At 36.4% G+C, this 22907-nt stretch overlaps 2 protein-coding genes across 3 annotated transcripts; both read right to left on the bottom strand.

Moving 5' to 3' along the window:
* On the bottom strand, nucleotides 141-13000 carry LOC109227280 (spastin). Of its 2 annotated transcripts, XM_019392384.1 has the most exons (14): nucleotides 12871-13000; nucleotides 12473-12782; nucleotides 11228-11319; nucleotides 11100-11119; nucleotides 9872-10148; nucleotides 9692-9787; nucleotides 9498-9613; nucleotides 9328-9408; nucleotides 7790-7913; nucleotides 6823-6872; nucleotides 2805-2895; nucleotides 1553-1588; nucleotides 1333-1430; nucleotides 141-622 (listed from the first exon to the last, which is right to left on the bottom strand). In XM_019392384.1, exons 2-14 carry the CDS (start codon nucleotides 12778-12780, stop codon nucleotides 506-508), a joined length of 1506 nt encoding a protein of 501 aa, XP_019247929.1. In that variant the 5' UTR covers nucleotides 12781-12782; nucleotides 12871-13000; the 3' UTR covers nucleotides 141-505. The 2 variants fall into 2 exon arrangements, with proteins under 2 accessions (XP_019247929.1, XP_019247928.1); XM_019392383.1 differs by having other exon boundaries at nucleotides 12473-13000.
* Nucleotides 20856-22416, bottom strand: LOC109228007. The gene is made up of 3 exons (XM_019393195.1): nucleotides 22412-22416; nucleotides 21398-22019; nucleotides 20856-21314 (listed from the first exon to the last, which is right to left on the bottom strand). Exons 1-3 carry the CDS (start codon nucleotides 22414-22416, stop codon nucleotides 20856-20858), a joined length of 1086 nt encoding a protein of 361 aa, XP_019248740.1.

Here is a 22907-nt window from a genome sequence, read left to right as displayed (position 1 = left end):
AAAATTAATTATATACCCAATATATGATAAATTAAAATTACAAAAATAAAAAGATTGAATAAAATATTAATAAACCAAATATAGAGTGATGAATAGTGTTGCACCAAATTTGGTGCAACACTATTCATGCTCTATAATAGTGCAAGAAATAGTGTTGCATTGGAGCAAAAAAACACCATTTCTTGCACCAAATTTGGATTTGGTGCAAGAAATAGAGTAGCATTGGAGATGGTCTAAGAACGTCATCCACTATTACAGTGTATTCAACAGTCACTTCCTATACAACATCTAGACAAAAAGGGAAACCAGAAAACGTGTATCACACGTCCTTATCATCTATACATGCTTCCCTGGAAAATATCCAAATTTTGAATAATATTCTATTTAAGTTCTTAAGTATGTACAGATGCAGTCAGAAACTGAACTGCCAAAAAACAAATATCATCTGTTGGCTTGTCATAAACTTTTGTTTAGCTTACTTCAGGTTGCGCAAATATTCAGGTGTTTAGTTTGCACCAAACTCTTGGTTCCACCGTTCAAGTTCCTCCCACTTGCTCTTTTGCAGACTAGGCCTAATCACTGTCATGGCCTTTTGGAAATCTCCATATCTTAAACCCCTTACCTGCAAAATCAGAACACCAACTTTGGATGAGTCAATAAAATATCCACAATTTTTACGGTGATAGGTGAAGTAGAATATCTACGATTTATTCACCGTCTACATGGTACGAAAATAGACTTGCTTCCAATCAAAGAGCTCTATATAATTTCAATCCTCGGAAATAGAACCAGACAAATCATGTAATTACAAAAGAAACCTAGATATGTGAAACTGCTATTTCCAAACTGTCCTAACTACTCCAAGTCACTAAGCTTTTAAGTACGCCCTGCAATCCGGTTTCAGATAGTGCATCCAAAGGTGTATAACTAACTCAAACTAACATCTAAAACAAATGACATCAACCTTTCGGGTTCCGAGGAAACAATTAGGAGTATGAATACTCCCGCCGTAGTATATCTGACAAGGTTGATTGAGCGGAGAGCTAAATTTCAAACGAATTTAATTCTTGACAATCTTATAAGCTTTACAAACTTCAGTAAAAAACTGTCAAACATTTTGAGATAGCCCAAAATGGAGACAGGGATGGAGTACTTGAAAGAGAATGGGAAGAGTACTCTTCCGATTTCAACTTCATAGAAAAACACAAGGTATCTTTGGAGTAATATTTCAGCTATTTCAGCAATATTCTTGTAGTGCATGTAGAAACATTAACTACTACAGGCAAACAAATTCAAGAGGTAGCACTGTAAACTCTGGAGAAAAATTACCACCTGATCTGCATCGACTCTGAGAATGTTAGCACCAAGCTCTCTGATTGGCATCATTGCAGCCTCCTCGCACAAGGCTTGAAGATCACTTCCAGAGTACCCTGTGAAAAAGTAGGTTTCAGATGAGTTTCCCATGAGAAACAAGAGATATTGATAAAGATTCTTAAGAAACAGATGTTCAGTTAAAAAAATTGCTAATGGAAAGAACTTTTAGCATTTTTACCTTCTGTGTCTCTCACTAGTCGTTCTAGATCTCCACCTATCATCCAATAAACAAAACTGAGTTAGCTAACATTGCAATGTGCAATTAAACTAAGAACGAACTAGGCTTTATATTTCACCAAAAAAAAAAAAATAGTCTCTCCTAATACAATAAGAAGTCCTTCAAATGATTTTATTTGATCCTCAGTCATCCTCAAAAGATTGTATAAGAACAAATAGTTCGAGTATACAATTATATGAGTAGGATTATCAGTAAGCTTAAAAACCTTTATCAACTGAAGCTACATAAGAAAGATAAACGTTTATCAACTGAAGCTACATAAGAAAGATAAGTCCAGAATGCACATTGGACCTTTATTGATATCATAATATAAAATCAAACACTCAGAGGACAAACTTGTATTACAAACTCGAAGAACAAAAAATGAAGCATGTTTATTTTTCAAGCAACAATTGCAGAGATGCTTTATATGCTTCAGATAAAGAGGAACATTGAGAATTGGCCTTGGACTTCCCACTAAAATGGATGTGAACCGAAGAGAGACCTCTCCCACTCCCGTGCAGAGAAAAACCAAAAAAGTTGGGTGGGCCAGGGGAGGCGTGGTTGGCCTTAAGCCAGCAGTGATTGCGCAAGATTTTTGTAAAAGCACGGACAACTTAAACCAGTGATAAATATGGGACACAAACACCATTACTTTAAAGAACTCTAGATTACAATTATCTTGCTTTCCTGCGAATAACTAAACTAGACATGTTCAATCATAATAGACTTTCACTGAGCTTCTATAAAAGGATGCAAATCATCATTACTTTCCTAGCATCCCAAGTTTGAATCAGACAAATTTTCCAAGATCTTCGGAGATTTCCTTGTTTCTTTTGTTTAAATGCTTTTAAGATGTTTGCTTAAGTTCCTTTTTTTTCTAAGAAGTGGAATAGAAAAACCCATTTGAAGTGTAATGATCATACTTCTGCAGACTGTAATGCATTGTATGTTTTTTTTTTGGATGAAGTAAGGTGACTGTAATGCATTGTATGTTTCTAAACTTTTGATATTTCGTAAAGAATTTGCACATCATGCATGCGTTTAGATAGGGTTTTGGGGGGGGGGGGGGGGGGGGGGGGTTGCAGCCTATTTAAGTTGTTCTCTTTCATTCCTCATTTTAAATGGAAACTGTAAGTTATGGTCTACAAACAGACAGTAGCAAGCCAACATCGACAAATAACATCGTTCCAGTTGTCAAATGCAATCTCACCAGGCAAGGAAAATGCTTTTCCCTTTAGTCTGTGTTTCAGAAGTTGTCTTCTAACATTAGCATCAGGTAAAGGAATATATATTCTTTTGACCTGTTCCATAGAGTAACAAGCATATTAGGAAGAAAACAGCCTTAAGCTATTTATAGTAATTGTTTGATAATGAGCTATCTATGATCACAGACAAGGAACAAAAATCACCCTTCAAATAAAAATAAGGGACAACTTCAGCAGCAATTTGCAACTTGACAATTTAGTTTTCTCTACTTTCTTATTATAAGCTTCTGGTCAGATTCAGATAATGTCACGTGTCTTCTAGAGTCAAAGAGTATTTTAGTAATGTGGCACTCGTATTCCCCCAGTCCGCACTTGAATTTCCATGTAAGATGCCGCAAGGATATCAAATTACGAACTGAAAATGTTAATTGCTGGTGTTAATTGGGTTTTTTCTAATGACTTGTGAATAAAGAAGATTGGCTTATGTAACTTTTTATACTAGACTTATGTAGATTTTGTCAAGGAAAAATTCAAACATATTGCTGTGATGTTGTTAGACCTGCTGTTACTAGGGTCTATAACCGCAGAAAGAAGGGTGAAAATAAGGTAAATGTAATTGTTTTATTTATTTATTATTATGTATCAGTATTGGTAGTAGTTACCTAGCAGTTCACTAGCAGTTGTTTTGTGTTATATTATATTAGGAAGAAGGGAAGACAGGCAGTTTATTCAGTAGTATTTTCTCTGGCAGATTTGGAGGTTAAGGTTCCTCAAAATACTTGGTTGTTAGGTGTTTAATGTTCTAATTGTTATTTGTTTCTCTGTAGAACTTATTCTGTTTGTTGGTAGCAATAAAGAATAGTTGAAGTGTTGTTCAAATTCACTGATTACAGTTAGGAGAAATTCTGATTTCCTAACATTTTTGGTATCAGAGCCTTCATGGTTTCAACCAGAATGGAAGGACGAATTGAAGAGTTAGAGAAAACAATGAATGAAGTACAAGAGGAGATTGGGGCAGTACGGGATTACCTAGGACAGTTACGGGAGTGGATGCAGAAAAAGGATGAACATGATGCTGAAATTCTTTGACATATGAAGGGAAATCTGACAAATCAGGCAGATCCAACTAAAGAGGCAGAAATGATGGCAGAAAATAGCGACAATCAGGAGGCGATGGACAACGTGAGGGGGTTCAACCACAATTTCGTGATGAAACACGTCCTAGAAGGCTAGAATTACCCTTATTCTCCGGTGATAATCCATATGGGTGGCTTAATAGAGCAGAGCGTTATTTTCATTTCAATGGCATTGATGACAAGGATAAATTGGAGGTTGCTGCTGTTTGTCTTCAAGGAAGAGCCTTAAATTGGTTCCAGTGATGGGAGACAAGAACTCCAGTTGTCACATGGGATGTGTTTCGAGTAGCCATACTCCAACGATTTACTCCATCACAGTTGGGGAACTTATACGAAGTTTTGATAGAGTTGCAACAAACTGGAAGCGTGGCCCAATACAGAGAAGATTTTGAACTACTCTCAGCACCCTTGAAAGATGTCGACGATGAGGTTTTGATGGGAATATTATCAATGGTTTGCGAGAGGAGATCAAAGCAGAATTGCGTCTTAGCAAATTGGGAACACTAACCCAAATAATGGACCAAAGCCAGGGTATTGGAGAGAAGAACGGGGCTTTCAGCCAAGCACACTTGCCAAGACATATGCGTATGGCATTTCCTACGGGTCCAACCCATTTCCAGGAAGCACTACAAGTCCTCATGTGCGTGTAGCCACAGCACCCTTTAACTCTGCACGTACCGCTGTTACAACAGTACCACGACAATTTCACGAGCAAAACCGAGGAGAAATCGTACCGGCAACACCAGAAACTTCTGCAAGGCGTGGAGGAGCATACAAAAGGCTATCTGATGCAGAATATCAAGATAAATTGAGAAAAGGGCTTCCACCTAGTAGGAGCCATGATCATGCTATCCAACTTAAAACAGGATCCAATCCACCCAATATTCGTCCATATCGTTACCCCCATTACCAGAAAAATGAGATTGAGTGAATTGTAAGGGAAATGCTAGTAGCTGGTATCATCCAACCAAGTACAAGTCCTTTCTCTAGTCCAGTATTGCTAGTTCGCAAAAAGGATGGTAGTTGGCGATTCTGCGTGGATTATCGGGCCATTAATAAGATAACTATTCCAGATAAATTTCCAATTCCAGCAATTGATGAGTTATTAGATGAGCTTGGGGGTGCCTCTATATTCTCGAAATTGGATGTAAGATCCGGGTATCATCAAATCCGGGTTTGGAAGGAGGATGTAGCGAAGACAGCTTTTCGTACACATGAAGGCCGCTATGAGTTTTTGGTCATGCCTTTTGGACTGACCAACGCTCCATCTACTTTTCAAGCCTTGATGAATGATATATTTCATCCTTACTTACGTAAGTTTGTATTGGTCTTTTTTTATGACATATTAGTTTATAGTGCAAATTTTGCTACTAATTTGGATCATTTGCGGGAGGTGCTGCAAATTTTAAAACTTCATAACTTGGTCGTCAATAGGAAAAAATGTCATTTTGGACAGCAACAACTGGAGTATTTGGGGCATATATTTCAGCAGATGGAGTTTCAGCAGATCCTTCCAAAATAACAAGTATGGTTAATCGGCCAATTCCCAAAGATGTTAAAGGTTTGAGAGGATTTTTGGTACTGGTTACTACAGGAAGTTTGTTCGTGGCTATGGGAAGATAGCCAGGCCACTCACACAATTGCTCAAGAAAGATGCTTTTAGTTGGAATAACGAAGATAGCTTTTGATTCTCTTAAGCAGGCTATGGTCTCTTTGCCGGTTTTGGCACTACCGGATTTTAACAAGGTGTTTGTGCTTGAGACTGATGCTTCAGGATTTGGGATTGGAGCTGCCTTAATGCAAGAAGGACGGCCCATTGCTTTTCTCAGCCAAGGACTCTATATTCGAGCACAATCTAAATCAGTATATGAGAGAGAGTTAATGGCTATTGTTTTAGCTGTACAAAAGTGGCGTCATTACCTAATAGGTCAACATTTCATTTATCCGGACGGACCAAAGAAGTCTCCAATTTCTCATGGGCCAGCATGTCATGGCTGAAGAGCAACAAAAATGGGTCAGCAAGTTGATGGGATTTGATTTTGAGATTCAATATCGGCCAGGTTGTGAGAATAAGGCAGCTGATGCTTTGTCCCGCCAGTTTCATTTCATGGCCTTTTCTGTTTTACACAACAGTACCTTAGATGATCTTGTCACAGAAATTCAACAAGATGATCAACTTCGTCAAGTGACACAAGATTTGCTTCGAGATCCAGCTTCACAACCGAATTATGCTCCAAAAGATGGCTGCCTCTTTTTCAAAAGCCGATTGTTGATTCCCCGTTCTTCATTACACATTCCTATGCTCCTTAAAGAATTTCACTCCTCACCTACAGGTGGTCATTCAGGTTTTTCCCGGACATACAAGCGTATCTCACAGGTATAACCTAGGGTCTATAACTGCAGAAAGAAGGGTGAAAATAAGGCTTAAATGTAATTGTTTTATTTATTTATTATTATGTATTTTTATTGGTAGTAGTTAACTAGCAGTTCAGGCAGTTATTTTGTGTTATATTATATTAGGAAGAAGGGAAGACGGGCAATTTATTCGGTAGTATTTTCTCCGGCAGATTTGGAGATAAGGTTCCTCAAAATACCTTGGTTGTTAGGTGTTTAATGTTCTAATTGTTGTTTGTTTCTCTGTAGAACTTATTCTGTTTGTTGGTAGCAATAAAGAATAGTTGAAGTGTTGTTCACTGATTACGGTTAGGAGAAATTCTGGTTTCCTAACAGATGTATAGTTGTATACCCTTTATCTGCATGTCCATTAATTTGTCCAAATATCTACTCAACCTATCAGACCAAAAAATAAAAAATATAACACATCTTTATGAAATTGCAACTATGTTCTCAAAGACAAACTGCACTCTGATCAAGTGCCAGCACTTACCAATCTCCTTAGAACAGCGTCATCCAACTCCTGTGGCTTATTCGTTGCACCTGCATTAGCATAGGCAGACTGCTCAGACACAATAGATAGAGAATACAACGACCATAAAAGCAACTTCTGTAGACTGATAACATATTCTCAAAGATCTCAGAACAACTCCAGAATGATTATTGATCAGAGAGTCACTGAAATTTCAGATGGCCCATCATTATTGATCAGTGAGTCACTGAAATTTCAGAGGGCCCATCTAGAGTCACCACATCAGGGTCAGTTTGACATTGGCAGACAAAAGATCCAGACTACAAACAACAACAACAACAACAACAACAACAACAACAAACCCAGTATAATCCCACATAGTGGGGTCTGGGGAGGGTAGTGCGTACGCAGACCTTACCCCTATCTAGTGGAGATACAGCCTTTCCTTGGTACATGTTGAACACTAAAACTTCACATCTTTGTAGTGTTAGGCAAATGCATGGTGTCTCGAACATTCTAAGGTTATTAGATTCTTTAACTTTTCTGCCAGTTTGGCTATGTAAATTATGAGCTTAAGCATATTAGATCACGACATTCTTTTTTTTTTTAATCTTTCTATGTAGTGTATTGTCATTTTATTTCCAGAAAAGGGTCATATTAACCCCTCCACTATTGGATATTGTTTGAAAATTACCCTCTGTTATACTATTTGGTCAAATTAAACCCTACCGATGTAGTATTAGTTAGATTTACCCCTTAGCCGTAAAGAAATCCGACCCATGAATTAAATGGACACGTGCAAGGCCATAAACACACTTTAAATACCTGGTTCATTTAACTAAACCCAACCCTAAAAAGAACTCGTTACCCGAGGATCCAGGATACTACACCCGGAAAACACTAAGCCCTGAGCATCAATTAGCAGGATCAGCTACTGAGAGAGACACCATAACTAAGAGAACAAGTACAGAAACAGCATGAAGCTTACCAATTACAATTACCAGGTCATCAGAATTTGATGTCACCCCATCAAACTGAACTAGAAACTCTGATTTCAACCTTCTGCTTGCTTCATTCTCATTGGTAGTCCTAGTTGACATAATACTATCTATCTGTTAACCAAAAAATAGCCTGAAGGTAAGATTTGCTACCAATAAGCAACAAATGTTCGTTTAGATGTCTTTGACAATGAAAGACACAAGTGGCAGACATGTGCTTTATTAGCAGCAAAGTCTAAATAAATATAATCCCCCCGTGTCATATCTATGTGAAGAGCTTGACTTGGCACGGAGTTTAAGCAAGAAAGAAGAATTTTGAAACTTGTGGTCTTAAGACTACAAAATCAGGTCATTAAGGTTAACATAGTAAGTTTAAAGTTAAATTGTTTCTAAACATAGAAAGATGTCATTTTTTTACTGGAATAGACTAAAAAGGAAAGAGTGTCACATAAAACGGAACAGCAGGAGTACTAACTATTTTTTCTTTTGGACTTTATCAAAAAACTGTTTTTTCTTTTAGATAAGTGAAAAGAAAATACATGCAGTGTTTACCAAAGTATCTACAAGAACCAAATTTTAGAGACTTCATATAGAAGAATTAAAACAAAGTCATATAACACAAATATCTAGGACGCACACTAAATTGCCAATCAGTTAGAGTAAAACAAACAATCTATACAAAGCTAATAGTTTGCGTGACTTTCCAAAATTGCATAGCAAATATTGCAGATCATACAGAGGTCCATCCATGACTAATCCAAGAAAGCTTCACTTTTCACCTAACTGACAGATGCGCCAAGAGAGTAAAGGCAGTGTTTTAAATCATCATCAAACATGATGTTGCTTGCCCGTAAACTATTTAGCTAATCTCAAAGGCCTTGAAGTAGGTTTAAAAAAAAAAGAAGGTGCATTTGTCCAACTCGTTAAGGAATCAAGCAAAAGCATGACGTGGAATGGCAAGCGAACCTGCTCTTCTTAAGTTCTTTTTTCTAATTCTAATATATGTTTGCACGTCAGAGCAATGGTAAGAGTTGCCGTCATGTGACCAAGAGGTCAAGGTTTCAAACCGTAGAAAGAGCCCCTTGCAGAAATGCAAGGTAGGACTTCTTGCAATAGGCCCAATGTGCTCTGGCCCTTCTATGGACCCTGCATATAGCAGGAGCTTAATACCAAGCTGCCTTTTTTGCTTGTAAAACGGAGTTGGAAATAGTCCGGTTTTCACCTCTTATCAATCCGAAGCAATTTTCACTGATACAACTCTCTACTTTTTTCTGTTTGATCTGTCCCCCACCCACCACCCACCAAAGAAAGTCTGCCTTTGATGGAAGAGGAATATAAGTTTTTTTTGAAATGGGAAAGAGGGATATAAGTTTCTAATTTCCTTATTTGTTTAATAGGTAAAAATAATTGATAAAGACTCTCTTTATAGGTATTTTTCATATTCATTATATGAAGCTCTAGCAGGAAAAACATTGAATAAGTATAATAGCTGAGGCATCAATTGATATAATAATTGCTCACATCTTACCTCATCCATGAAAATTACAGATGGCTTCCTGGAAATGGCAACCATGAAAAGTGTCTTGACAAGCTTTTCACCCTCTCCAACCTGTCATAACAATATAAGAACGTGAAGCTCAGAATATCAAATGATGCAAAACAAACTCAATCAAAGGAACAAACAAAAGAGACACACACCCACTTTGATGTTAGCGAAGAAGCAGACACATTGAAAAATGTTGCCTCCGACTCTGAAGCTACTGCTTTGGCAAGCATGGTTTTTCCAGTACCCGGTGGTCCAAAAAGAAGTAGACCTGTCATACCATAACATCAACCTTGTCAGAATCAAGTTCCTAGGGTCTTGTAATGGTAATCACATATAGAAGCAATACCTCTAGCAGGCCTTCTTAAGCCAGTGAAGAGGTCCTTTCTTTTGGTTGGTAGAATTACCATCTCTAAGAGAGCTTGCTTTGCCTTTTCAAGTCCAGCTGCAGGAAAACCCAATTCAAGAATAAACAATTTTACAAATCATTACATAGGGGTAGGAGGCACAGGAAAGGATGGCTTCTCACCAATATCTTCCCATTTAACAGAAGGGCTTCTATCCACAATTACAGAATTTATCATGTCAACCAACTTTGGATCATACCCATTAGCAGATTCCTGTGAATGTTTGTGGCTTGATATGCTATTAATAGGAACCCTCGCAACAGAGCTGTCTTTTCCGGAATTAGGAACTCTCATAACAGAGCTGCCTCTCCCAGAACTAGGCGCAGATCGAGATTCTCCTTTACGAGCAGATGAACTTGATTGTGAAACAGCCAGCCTTTGGGTTTGAGGTGCTGAAATCTGGGGAGAACATGCCAAAATCCATTATGATCACATGATACCCACTTTGTAGCTAACATCTCAGAAATTCACTGCATGTCCAATTCTGGATTTATGCCACTGTGGGAGTAGGGGTAACATGAATGATGAACCAGACCCAGCATGGTGATAAATGGCTACCTCAGCTCGTGAAACTTTCTATGATGACAAAATAATTTTGTTTCAAGAACATTTGACACCAATGTTCAGAGTTTAATGATTGATTTGAACTTTCCATTTCAAAGTTCAAACAGTGTTGTCAAAAGCTCATTTAAGGCGCGCTTACGTCCTGAAGCTAAAAAAAGCTGAAGGAGGGGGCTTTGCCTTGCTTAAGCTGCAGTTCAGTGATGGTAAGGCACTAAGCCGTACGCCTTATAGGCCATGCTTTCTATGTTGAATGGAGCGGTACTAAACAATAAAATATAATCGGCAAAGAGATATAATAATTGTTAAGGAAAACATTTATGAATGAATTTGTTATTTTTTTCTTGCATTACGAATATATTTTTATTTTTCTTCATTGCACCTTTTTTTTTTACTAATGCCCACACTTTAAATGCACTTTGTGCTTAAAGCCCCAATAGACTTAGAGCACTATTTAAAGCTTTTCGCCTTTGACAACACTGATTTAAAATAAACTACTTTCTTTTCTTTTCTTATACATGGGTCTCTCTGTTCAATAATAGTTAATTCCTTCATAAGCAAAGTGTCGAGCTAAGCGCAAGCCTTCTAAATCAAGCTTGTCCAAGCTCTAGCTATTCAAATAGCGTTAAATCGAGCCGAACTTGTGGAGTTATTAGGATGCATCATCACGACGAGATAGGAAGGAGACTTGCAATTCCATTGGGTGGAAAAGATGTAGTATTTGTTGGCTTAAAATGAACATCTGAAATCGTCCACTCAACATAACAAATTTCATACAGCAGTTCATACCTTGACCGCAGATGTGCCACCTGAAATGGGAGTGGGCAAAGGGAAGCAAGAAATAGTACTTAGTTACTCTCCCTGCTGGTTAAGATAAGATTAGAAACTCAATGCAAGAAGGAATAGGATTTTCGAACCTGGTCGTCCACTTAGAGTCTGAAGTCTCTCTGAAACTTGAGACTTCCATTTTGTTAGCTTTTGACGATATGATTTCACTTTCTCTTGTTCACTGTTTAAAAACCACAAGAGGGCAGCCCAATTACATCATAATCCATCAGATGGCCAAGAAAATCAGATATGCCAGAAAGGGATGATTTATTTCCATGTATTTCTTTAATCGTAAAATTTTATTTACATTTTACCAAGTATATTGAAACAAACCAGCCCAGTTTTCATCCTATGTACCTACTGTTGCCGACGTTTCACACCAAACATATAACTTTGCATCAGAAATCAATTAAATAACTCTTACTACAGAAATAAAAGAGACAGAAAAGTGTTAAAACACAAGAATCCAGTCAACACAGACAGAATTGCAAGATGTGGTGTTCAATGAATTAGCATTCTGTACATGTGAACAACGCTGAATTGCACATAATTAGAAGTACTTATATATAAAGGAGAATCAGAAATTACAGCTAACTACATAAAACTCACATTAAGAAGTAGTAAAGAGTAGTGTTAGTTTGAATTAAAGACAAGAAGCCAACACACACAAGAAACAACACACTTGTCATGGATCTCCAGGTTACCCTCGATACTAAAGCATAGCTATGGTTGAAAATGTAGTTGCACAATGCATGTATCTCTCTATTTTGCCTCACTGAAGCGTAATAGCTGAAAAGGAACATGACAATTACACATCACAAGTTACATTTTAGTCGGCTAAAAAACAGTTCTACAGGTGAAAGAGATTGCACGTCATTCCTTCTTCAGAAGTCCTAGCTCAACCAAATTATCAACCAATCAAGCACCTCCATCCCAAACTAGTCGGATTTGATTATATAATAATCTTCTATAGCATTCCACTCATCCACTGAGCATTAGATTAATTTTATCTTCCATAACACCATCACATAAGCAAATTAACACAGCAATAAGCTGTACTCATTCAATTTAAACATGTTTAAGAACAAAGACATATCATATCCTCTGCTCTCAACTTGAACCATACATGTATGCGCGTGGTTGAACAATTTCTCCTTTTCTTTCTTTTTTTTTAGCAAAAATTACATTTTTCTAGAAAGTTCGAACTCAGCGTCACATTAAAATAGTGGCTGCAGTAGCATTAAGCCTCCAATAAATCTAATCAAACAATAGCATACATAAATACACCAAAAAATTCAAACTTGATTGCAATTGAAAAAGAAAAAATTGATTACCTAGAAGTAATATACGAAGGAACCGGAGTAGAAATTCCTTCGGCGAGTATTTTCTGAGCATTTTGATAATGTGAAATTGCATCATCAGCCAATCCCCATTCTTCAGCCCTAACGGCTTTGTCGATCTCTTCTTTCGCCAAATCAAAGTAGCCTTTCAGCTTGTACGCCGCCCGTTCGTTGCCGGTGGCAACACCGTCCATAGTCCGATCGCCGGAGTTTAGGTTACGATCGTTCTGAGGCGAAGACGATGATGGAGTGTCGGAAAAGATCGAGCTTAGGGTTTCAGCCAGGTCTTTGAGAAAACTCATATCTGAGAATTGGTATTAATGGAGAATTGGAAAATTTAGCATGTTAAGGCCCTGTTTGGTATGACGTAATATGATTAATGGAGAACGTACCATTTTCACATTTGACTTTTAAGATATTCCGTTTGTAGTTTGAAAATCAAGTTTCCACTAGACTCTTCTTTGCATTCTTTTTCTTGCGAAGAGAAGAAGCTCCGGCTCTTTATTTTTTCCAATTTCTCAAGATATGCGAAATTTTTTAATATAAAGAATTTCTTTTATGTACATTCCCATGTAATTAGGTTCTTAGCGCGCCTTGCGAAATCTTAATGCATCACATTTTTATATTATTAAATAGGGCCGGCTCTAACGTTGTTCCAAGTAAGGCTTATGCCTAAGGGTGGCAAGTGGGCCAGTTAGGTCCAGGCCCGCAAGCCCATATGAGTAGTGGGCCTAAACGGGCCTACCCGTTTAAGCCCGGGACCAGGGGGCTTGAGGGTAAAAATGGCGTGTGGTAGCCACTATGTAAGGTGGTTTTTATTTTTTATCCACTAATTCTAATGCTGAGCAAAAATAGTCACTACTCTAATAAATTATTTTGAAAAGACAGTTTTACCCTTTCTTCAATTCTTATATTCCCAAACCCTTGTTTTATTCGTTCAGAGGGAAAAATTGAGAGCGAAAATTTAGAGGCAAGTTCCGCGTGCTCCTCAGTATTTGTATCGTCCTCGCATGCAAACCAGCTGCACTTAATCTTTCTCCTTCGTCATCTTCTCTGTCATCTTCTCTGCATTGAACGATCGAACTGCTATTTTTCTTTTTTTGCTTTTATGCATTTTTGTTTTTGTATATGTGTAATCTCGATCAATGCTTTGTCAAGTATGTGTGAAATTTCAAAAATAATGATTATAAGTTGATTTAGTGTCGAATAAGTAGCGGATTTTTGTGAGTAAGTTATTCAGAAATTTTTGGTATTGAAATGTGTTTGTGGTTCAATCAATATATTTGATTATGTAAGGACATTTCATAAAAATAGTCGTATGAATTCATAAGCTAACTGTGTTTATGAATTTTTAGTTAACTTGTTCATAAAAGTTAAAGACCAAGTGTCATTAACTTTTGAACTTGGAACTCAAAGTTAAGGACTGAGTGTCCTTTACTTTTGAACTTGAAACTTGAAGTTAAGAACCAAGTGTCCTTAACTTTTTAACTTGGAAATCAAAGTTAAGGACCAGCTGTCCTTAACTTTTGAACTTGTAATTCAAAGTTCAGGACCAAGTGTCCGTAACTTTTGAACTTGGAATTCAAAGTTAAGGACCAGCTGTCCTTAACTTTTGAACTTGGAATTCAAAGTTAAGGACCAAGTGTCCTTAACTTTTGAACTTGGAATTCAAAGTTAGTGAAACTATAAGTTAAGGATTGCATGTCCTTAACTTTTTAACTTGAAACTTGAAGTTAAGGACCAAGTGTCCTTAACTTTTGAACTTGAAAGTTGAAGTTCAGGACCTATTGTCCTTAACTTTTGAACTTGAAACTTTAAGTTAAGGACTGCCTGTCCTTAATTTTTTAACTTGAAACTTGAAGTTCAGGACCAGGTGCCCCGAGCTTTTCAACTTGTAACTGTAAGTCCTAATCTTTTGGTCCTAATTTTTATGTTCTTTTTCCTTCTTTGTAGTGTGCTAATAGAAGGAGATCGTATGTTCGACTTTGATGTTTGGCGTAATTTAATGAGCTATTGGAAAGGAGATTTACAGTATAAGAAAACAATCAAAAGTTTTTTGTCGAACAGGCAGTGGAAGAAGTTGAAGGATGGTATTTTCGGAAACTTTTTCCTATTACAAAGTGTGAAGTTCTGTGGTAAACTTATTCACTGTGTATTGCTTTCAGAAATTGTAAATAATGACCCTGATTCGATGACATTCAAGGTTTTTGACCATGAAATTAAGCTTACACGTGAAGCATTTCATATAATTACTGGTTTGAAGTGTTATTCTTCACCGGACATCAAAAGTTTGCATGAAAAAGAGAATAGGCTTTCGAAAGTCTCTTTCCCCGGAAAAGGATAGAGTTAAGTTGGGTGATTTGTTTAATTTTATTACTAGTCACCCAAATGGTACAGCTGCATCATTTGTAGGCAGCGATGATGATGCTCTGAAGTTGGCAATAATTTATTTTGTTGAATCTGTTTTGATGGAAAGCGGAAGAATAGGAATGTGTCCGAGCAGATAATGAAAATTGTAGATGATGATGAACTCTGCTCTTCTTTCAACTGGGGCTCTCTTTGTTATGAAACGTTATTAAAATCATTGAAGAGTTGTTTGAAGCCCAATGAGAATGACAATGAGAATGAGAAAGACAAAGATAAAGACAAGGATAGCTATACTATACTTGGCTTTCCTTTTACTTTTTATGTTTGGATTATGGAAGTATTGCCTATTTTCCAGGAAAAACATTTGGTGACCTTCCGAGAATGTGGTATTCCTCGGATGTTATGTTATTCGGAAATGAAATCTCCACAATTGATTCTCTGTGTAAAAAATACTTCCATAATGAAAATGTAAGTTAATCTAATTACTAGCTTTTTTTTTGTTTATGTGTTTTAGTTCTGAAAACTTATATTTTTTTGTTATATAATAGGTGTATCAGTTGATCGAGGTGGCACCATTTATTCCTATTGAAGAAGATACAAAGCCTGTTAGTGTGCATGAGCCAATTTCTCAATATCAAAGCTCAATGCCTTCTTCCACACAATTTGATGAAGCCATGCTTAAGGAAATTGTTAAAGTAGGTTTTCTGTCTTTGAATAGCATTAGTTTTTTATTTGATTATTTTTTGCTTAAGAGACTTTTTTGTTTTTATGGTTTTTGATTCAGAAATTATCAGAGCAGTTTAAAAAGGATCTGCAGGCTGAAGTTACTAGAATAAATCAGAAAATAGTTGTATCAGAAAAAAGGTTCAAAATGATATCAAGGTAATATCATTAATTTCAGTTAGTCTAAGTTCAGGACCTTGTGTCCTTAACTTTTGAACTTGTAACTCAAAGTTAAGGACTGCCTGTCCTAAACTTTTTTACTTGTAAGTCTAAGTAAAGGACCATCTGTCCTGGACTTTTGAACTTGAAACTTGAAGTTAAGGACTATTGTCCTTAACTTTTGAACTTGGAATTCAAAGTTAAGGACTGTCTGTCCTTAACTTTTGAACTTGAAACTTGAAGTTTAGGACCAAGTATCCTTAACTTTTGAACTTGTAAGTCTAAGTTCAGGACCATCTATCCTGAACTTTTGAACTTGAAACTTGAAGTCCAGGACCAAGTGTCCTTAACTTTTCAATTTGAAACTTGAAGCTCAGGCCCTATTGTCCTTAACTTTTTAACTTGTAATTCAAAGTTAAGGACAGCATGTCCTTAACTTTTGAACTTGAAACTTGAAATTTAGGACCAAGTATCCTTAACTTTTGAACTTGTTACTCTAAGTTAAGGACTGCATGTCCTTAACTTTTTTACTTGTAACTTAAAGTTTAGGACTACCTGTCCTTAACTTTCTAACTTAGTTTCTTTCACAGGATTTAAAGAAAAGTCTAGGATCAAAGATTGATACTTTGTTGAAGATTTTTGTGAAACCTGATGAAAGGAACATAGAGAGAGAATCTAGTGTTCCAATTACTAAAGATGGAGTTGATGATCATTGTGATGGTACAGAACCTACTGTTGGTGGTGATGAATGTGATGATATGGATGTGCATGCAGAAGTTCAGTATGAAAGCGATTATAGAGATGCACATCTAGATGATGAAACTGATATTGGCACTGAAATTAGGAAAGGTTAGATATAGATTTTGAATTTTTTGTCATTGAAATTTATATCAATAGCGTAATACATATAAACTTTTTTGTGATTACAAATATATGTAGAATCTATTGATGGAGTGGAAGTTCAAGATGTAGTAGAATGTCAAGACCAGAAAAATCCAAAAGAGACAGGAGTAACAGAAAAAATTTGTAAATGTGGAGTGCAATCTCAGGATTTAGAAAGTCAATTGGGAACAAGTGTCACTGAGATTGTATGCAAATGTTTAGAAGGAACATATGATATGCCTACACCTCTCTCATATAAAGAGAAATTTGGAGTTCAAAATTGTGCCAATCAAGGTTAGATGAAATTTTCATGATATGTTGAATGTTAGTTTTAGTGAACTATTAGAATGGGTATTAATTATAAATGTTACAGAATCTTTTGAAGCTGCAAGGAAAGAAGATGGAGTGGAGTATCAAGAGAAAAGTGGAGTACAATTTCAAGACTTAGAAAATACCCAAGGAACAAGCATAAGTGAGATTGTTTCCAAATGCATAGATGGAATATGTGATCTCTCTACACCTCGCTCTCTTACCGGCGATATTGGAAGCCAAGAAAATGCTAGTGAAGATAATGATTTAACTGCGATGATCTTGACAGTTGCAAACGGTTAGACAATGTTTTTTTTAATTTTATACATGTTTGTTTTAATCAAAGATTAGAAACAAGTACTAATTGTGTTAGCTCTTATAAATATTTTGCAGAATCTTGTGAACTTGCAATTGAAGAACATGAAGAGCAGTTGCAAGATAAAGAAAATGTGCAGTTGGAAGATAAAGAAAATGCAATCAATATGTCAGCTCAATTGTCTGTTGAAAAAATACAAGAAGGCAATGTGAACCAGACATGTATTGATTGTGTCCTAAATATTATATTCATAATTGAAAATGCCAGTACATTTCAAAAATAATGTTCTTAGTTTTTGTCTCTTCATTTGACGACTTGCAGCAAACTAATATATATATATATATATATATATAGTGTTGTCTGCAGNTTGCAGCAAACTAATATATATATATAGTATTGTCTGCAGAGCAAAACAAAGATGAAGATCTTAACCAATATACTAGGAAAAGGAAGAGAGATAGTATTGGTTATGATGGTTCATCATTTTCTATTCTTACTTCTACTCCTCCAAGTACACAAATGAGCATTGATGAGGGTTTGTCTATGGAGGTTGAAGGAAATATTGAAGAAGAGCTTGGTCGAGGTAAAAGGAATAAGAAGCTTAGTTGGCAGTTGAAATCTCCTTTTGAACAGGAAAGATAAACAGGATCATCGATGGCGCACAATGAAAATACTCCCAAGAAAACGGGCTGGATAAAATCAAAATATACTCGTACATGTATTTTTCATTATGCCAAAGATGATTCAAAATTATTGAAGAATTTCATTGTGTGGTTGGGCAAGGAGAAAAGGAAAGGTCGAAAAAAAGCGTAAGTCCCTAAATGTATTTCGTTATTTGTTAATTACTTAAATTCGTGTCCTTAACTTGTAATTTTAAATTTAGGACTAAGTATATTGATATTGAAATTCCGAAAGTTAAGTGTCCTTAACTTTTGAATTTGGAAATCAAAGTTAAGGACCAAGTGTCCTTAACTTTTCAACTTGGAATTCAAAGTTCAGGACCAAGTGTCCTGAACTTTTGAACTTGTAAGTCAAAGTTCAGGACCATGTGTCCTTAACTTTTGAACTTGTAAGTCTAAGTTCAGGACCAAGTGTCCTCAACTTTTGAAGTTGAAAGTCTAAGTTCAAGACCATGTGTGAACTTGAAACTTGAAGTTCAGGACCAAGTGTCCTTAACTTTTCAACTTAAAACTTGAAGTTCAGGACCAAGTGTCCTTAACATTTCAAATTGAAACTCAAACTTCAGGACCAAGTGTCCTCAACTTTTGAAGTTGGAACTATAAGTTAAGGACTGCTTGTCCTTAACTTTTATACTTGTTAGTCTAAGTTAAGGACAAAGTGTCCTAAACTTTTGAGCTTGTAAGTCTAAGTTCAGGACCATGTGTCCTTACCTTTTGAACTTGAAACTCAAACTTCAGGACCAAGTGTCCTTAAGTTTTGAACTTGAAACTCATACTTCAGGACCAACTGTCCTTAACTTTTCAACTTGAAAGTCTAAGTTCAAGACTAACTTCTAACTTTGACATTTTCAAAATTTTCAGGGGAAAAACTGATATATATGCTGATGATAATGGTGTGAGAAAGAATCCATACAAATTGTATCATCAAAATATCAGTAGCAAAATGTTCTTCCTTGAGTTTCAAATAGTAGCTTTGTACTTGATGATAAGGTTTGATAATTCGCAAGGCATTTATTTTCTTTATTCTTAATTTATTGTTTTTTTGATTATTTTAGGACTGATGGATTTGTTTTATTTTTTGCCTTTTTATGAAGCATATTGACATTACCACCCTCGCGACCATCCTTTTCGTTGCACAACTACTGATATACTTTTTGATAACTATATGGTGCTTCTGTATAAGGATTTCAATGAAGATGCTGCAGATGAGTTTTGGTGTGGTGATAATCAATTGTTTCTAACACCATATGTGTGGGGTGACAGTCGTAGATGTGGAATTGCTTGGACAGAGGTTGACAAAATCTTTTTTCCATGTCGGCTTCCTTCAGAAGATGATAATGCTGTGACACATTTTCTTTTGGGGGTGTTGGACTTGAATGAGAAAAAGATTGATGTGTACGATTCCATATATAGTGAGCCATATGAGGCAGGAATGAATCACATTGAAATGTACACGCATGATCCCCCACTTGCTAAAGATCTCACAGTTTGAGAAGCATCACAAGTATTTTGGAAATGCATTCAACAAATTTGATATTCAGTGGCAAAGATCACCACACCAAACTGGATCGTACGTGTTGTTATTTGTTATATAATTTATATGTAATTTAGGTTTATTGTTTAATTGACTCCATATCTTACATTTTTCTTAGGACTGATTGTGGTGCATTCCTAATCAAGTATGTGGAATTGTTGATGATGGAAAAGGATGTGGAGAAATTCCAACCTGAAGACATAAAAGTCTTTAGAAAAGAACTTGCAGCAAATCTTTGGGCACATGGAGAGTGGAAAAGAAATTCTGGTTATGATACACCACCAGAAAATGTTGGCGACGACTATGATAGTGAAAATGAAACTTGCTGTCCAAAGGAGCTGTAGTTTAGATGTAAAGAAAGTTAGTTGTGGTTGATTTTTTGTATAAAATTGCTGTAAAGAATCCATATGAATTCTGAAATATCTTGTAAATTCCTCAAAAGGCACTTTTATTTTGTTTGCATAGCATAATTTTTTGTCACAGCTATGCAAAATTACAATTTCAGAAGTAATATGAAGGCATCATGTTATTAATTTCTTTGTTTCTGTCAAGTATTGATTTGTCCATTGAGCATGTAAGTATTAGTTCAGGACCAAGTGTAATTGAACGTCAAATTCAAAGTTAAGGACCAAGTGTCCTTAACTTTTGAACTTGTAAGTAAAAGTTCAGGAGCATGCGTCCAACTTTTGAACTTGAAACTGAAACTTCAGGACCAAGTGTCTTTAACTTTTGAGCTTGAAACTCAAACTTCAGGACCAAGTGTCCTTAACTTTTGAACTTGAAAGTCTAAGTTCAGGACCATGTGTCCTCAACTTTTGAAAGTGAATCCTTAACTTTTGAACTTGGAACTCAAACTTCAGGACCAAGTGTCCTTATTGTTTGTACTTGGAACTGTAAGTTAAGGACCAAGTGTCCTTAACTTTTCAACTTGTAAGTCAAAGTTAAGGACTGTCTGTCCTTAACTTTTGAACTTGTAAGTCAAAGTTAAGGACAGACAGTCCTTAACTTTTGAACTTTGAACTCAAAGTTAAGGACTGCATGTCCTTAACTTTTGAACCTGTAAGTCAAACTTAAAGACTGTCCGTCCTTAGCTTTTGAACTTTGAACTCAAAGTTAAGGACTGTCAGTCCTTAACTTTTGAACTCAAAGTTAAGGACTGCCTGTCCTTAACTTTTGAACCTGTAAGTCAAACTTAAGGACTGCCTGTCCTTAACTTTTGAACCTGTAAGTCAAACTTAAGGACTGTCTGTCCTTAACTTTTGAACTTTGAACTCAAAAGAAACAAAAAGAATGTAAGCAGAAAGAAATTTTGAAAATTCAGACATCTGCTCAAATAAGAATAATCTAAATGAATCCATTTTATAGCAAAAACTTAAAAGAGTCGATAGACATAAGTGGATATATCTACTATTCTCTGTGTTTTTTTGAAAATGGATGGACTGCCGGAGAATATATACAAACTGTTCTATTATGACCAATTCTTTTGCAACGACCACATTTGAATGTTATTTTTGATGACTCGGTAGTTGGAATATGCCTTTTCTTCTGCCTTCTACCTAGTGGCACTTTGAAATCTGGAGGTTTAACAATTTGTGACTTAACACTCTCTGGTACAATCCAAGAATCAGTATGTCCTACAGGATGTATTTGTCTTTCATATGTTTTCAGCCAAGATTCCTTTAAGTACCAATGCGAGCAAAAGTTGGACTTCTTGATGTTTCTCTTCTCAATAGCTGCAATTGCATGTATGCATGGTAATTCATCAAATTGAAACTGAAAACAATCACATATTCTTTTGTTTAAGTCCACCAAGAAAGTTATTCCTTCTTCTTCAACTCTAGAACGCCATGAATCAACAGGGAAGACCTTTAATGTTGAAAAATTATAAGTTAGTACATTATGTTAAATTATATTAAAATAATAACCTAAACATAGAACATAATACTTACATTCAAAGTAAATGCTAAATCTATCTTTTTCTTCAATTCCTCCTCCACCCAACAAGAAACATCATAAAAAGTTCCTGCTGCTTCATTTCTTCTTTCATAAAACCAACGTTGTAGCTTCACTTGAATGAAATCCATCATTCTTAATATAGGCAGCTCCCTTGCTTCTATTAGGACAAAATTCATTGACTCAACTATGTTTGTTGTGAGCATGTCATATCTTCGTCGTGGACTACAAGTACGTGCCCACCTTTCCAGTGGTTCTTCCATCAAGTAGTCGTAAGTCTTCTTATCTACTTTTGCTATATATGAGATGTAAAGATCAAATTCTTTGCGTATGTATACTCTTGCAGCAGTTTGAAAAAGTTTTATTACCTCACTTTTCACTTTCCTTCGCTTTAGGTTCTGCTCCAAATGATAGATACAAATCCCATGGTGGCTTTCAGGATATACCTCTGCGATGGCATATGCAATAGCTTGATGCCTGTCTGATAAAAAAATTAAATTCTCACGGCTCCCAATAGCATTGCGAAGCTCACTAAAGTACCACTCATAGGAATTGTTATTTTCAGATTCTGCTATTCCAAAGGCTAGTGGGAAAATTTGGTTATTGCATCCTTTGAAACTGAAATCATTAAAACACCACGAAATTTTGACTTCAAAAAAGTTGCATCAATAGTAATCACTGGTCTACAATGATTCCAACCAGATATTGATGATCCATATGCATAAAACATATAAAGAAACTTGAAAATACAGTATAAAATAAGGTTAACAGAAGTTAAGGACAGACAATCCTTAACTTAGACTAACAAGGTCAAAAGTTAAGGACAGGTAGTCCTGAACTTCAGGTAACAAGTTAAGGAGGAAGAAGAGGACATCAGTCCTCTTACGGTGGAAGCGCTACTACTAAAGCATCCTTCGTCTCGAAGCGATTTCAGTAAGGACTCTCCCACTCCAACTCCGGTACTTTCCGAGTTGCTGCAAAATCACTTAGACGATCTCCGTATGAAGTACGGCATACCTGCCCACATAGAGATGGTTCCAGCGGGGAGAGATCACGTAGATGTTCACAGGCCAGGGTATTGTGCCTTTTATGAATACCCCTTTTTGATTGGTTATGGCCTTCCTCTTTTTCCTTTGGCGGAGGAGCTTTGCCGATTCTATAATGTGTGTCCGGCTAAATTTACGCCGTATACCCTGAAGGTGCTTCGGCTACTGACCAAGTATGCGGAGTTGGTCGGATGTGAGGTCACGATTCATCACCTCTTACAATTGTTCAGTGCTGGTTACTTGAGAGGGACCATGGTGCATTTAAGAAGCCGTGGTACGAAAGGGTTGGTGGTCAAAACTGACGACCAAGCGAGTCGCGAATTCTGGCTTAAATATTTCTTCATTAGGACCGAGCATGTGGTCTCTAACCCTGCCGGATTCCTAGAGAGGTGGAATTCAAAATGTAAGTATTGCAGTTTGTTAAGTTCCTTGTTACTTGTTACTGTTGCAATTCTAACTT

Source organism: Nicotiana attenuata, chromosome 6 (assembly GCF_001879085.1).
Source record: "Nicotiana attenuata strain UT chromosome 6, NIATTr2, whole genome shotgun sequence".
Taxonomy (NCBI): domain Eukaryota; kingdom Viridiplantae; phylum Streptophyta; class Magnoliopsida; order Solanales; family Solanaceae; genus Nicotiana; species Nicotiana attenuata.
The sequence above is the reverse complement of the archived record's forward strand: the minus strand, read 5'-3'. Positions and strand labels throughout refer to the sequence as shown.